The sequence below is a fragment of the Octopus bimaculoides genome, chromosome 29 (assembly GCF_001194135.2).
Source record: "Octopus bimaculoides isolate UCB-OBI-ISO-001 chromosome 29, ASM119413v2, whole genome shotgun sequence".
In the NCBI taxonomy this organism is placed as follows: Eukaryota; Metazoa; Mollusca; class Cephalopoda; order Octopoda; family Octopodidae; genus Octopus; species Octopus bimaculoides.
The window spans coordinates 9613298-9614826 of NC_069009.1; the positions used below are offsets into that span (position 1 = coordinate 9613298).

At 38.8% G+C, this 1529-nt stretch overlaps 1 protein-coding gene across 1 annotated transcript in view; it reads right to left on the reverse strand.

Moving 5' to 3' along the window:
• The window catches only part of LOC106872527 (RNA exonuclease 4), a 43111-nt gene that overhangs the window by 40658 nt on the left and 924 nt on the right, over nucleotides 1–1529 (reverse strand). The window contains exon 2 of the mRNA XM_014919551.2: nucleotides 873–997. Coding sequence (XP_014775037.1) covers nucleotides 873–997 — 125 coding nt within the window. The remainder of the gene's footprint in view (nucleotides 1–872; nucleotides 998–1529) is intronic.

Genomic DNA, 1529 nt, shown 5'->3' on the forward strand with positions numbered 1-1529 from the left:
AATGGGCTTCTTTCAGTTTCCGTCTACCTCAAATCCACTCACAAGGCTTTTGTCAGCCTGAGGCTATAGTAGAAGACACTGAACCTGGAATCATGTGGTTGGTAAGCAAGCTACTTACCACACAGCCACTCCTTCGCCTGTATATGTATGTATGTATGTATATATATATATATATATATATATATATATATATATACCATCAGTTAACATCTGTTTTTGATGCTGGCATGGGTTGGACAGTATGACAGGAGATGGCCAGCTGGAGTGCTGCTTGGGCTACAAGTCTGTTTTGGAATGGCTTCTATGGTTGGATGCCCTCCCTAACACCAGCCACTTTACAGAGTGTACTGGGTGCATTTGAACAACACTGGCACAGGTGCTTTTTACGTGGCATCAGCACCCACAAGCCTGCAAGATTAGAAATGCTCAACTGAAGAGGGATGTAGGGGACACACCTGTATTTACCTGGCTTGATGTGTCTTCTAAAGTACAACAAACCAGAAGTCTCTGTCCCCTGTCATCAAACATTGACACTTTGTTCTGAAACAAGCATATATTCTCTTCTACACCAGGTTATTAATCTCACAATGCCAATGTAAAATATAACTCTTTGAAACACTTAGTTTTAGAATGGTGGCAGCTGATGAAGGAAATGTTCTCTATGTGGCCGGTATGTTTTTGTGCTCTGTTTTTCATTTTGTCCACGTTTTTTTGTGACGTCCTGTACCCAGATATGCATTTACATATACATGTAGATGTAGGTATGTACATACATGTACGTATATATGCATATACTCACATATTATTTGTATTATTATTATTATATATATATATGTATATATTGAGATGATGAAACAAGCCAGTCTACCCACCTATTGCCATTGAGCAACACATTTCCATGGATCCCTACTACTTTCAGCTGTGAATCAGGAACCCCTATTAACTTCTTCTTCTTGTCTGTGGTTGTTTCTTCTTGCAGACTTGACCCAAGAATTGTCTGAAATTAGTAGAAAATAAATACTGTGATGAGGTGGAGTGGTAGCTCAGAGACAAAGAGGTTGAAGTTTGTAGGCTACTAACCTTGGGGTGACAGGTATAAAAGGCATGGTCACTCAACATAATAGAAACAGCAGCTAAATCTCTCACAAACATCATCATTTAAATCTACTTTTCCCTGCTTGCAAGGGCTTCAACCCATGTTTAAAATGCCCTTCTTGTCACCAAGCCTTACCTGTTTCCAACCAAGGTAATATTTCCCCACGAATAGATGTTCTCACAAAATATTGGAAATGAATGACAATGACTGTATGACACGCGACTTTGCATAACATATATGTGGATCAAAATACTTACAAGGTTTTGGATGACCCAAGGCTATAGCAGAAGGCACTTGCACAAGATATCACGTAATGGGACTGAAGCCAGAACCATGTGGTTGGGAAGCAAGCTTCTTTATTTCCACACAGTCACGCCTCCACACACACACATACATATATATATATATATATATATATATATATATATATATA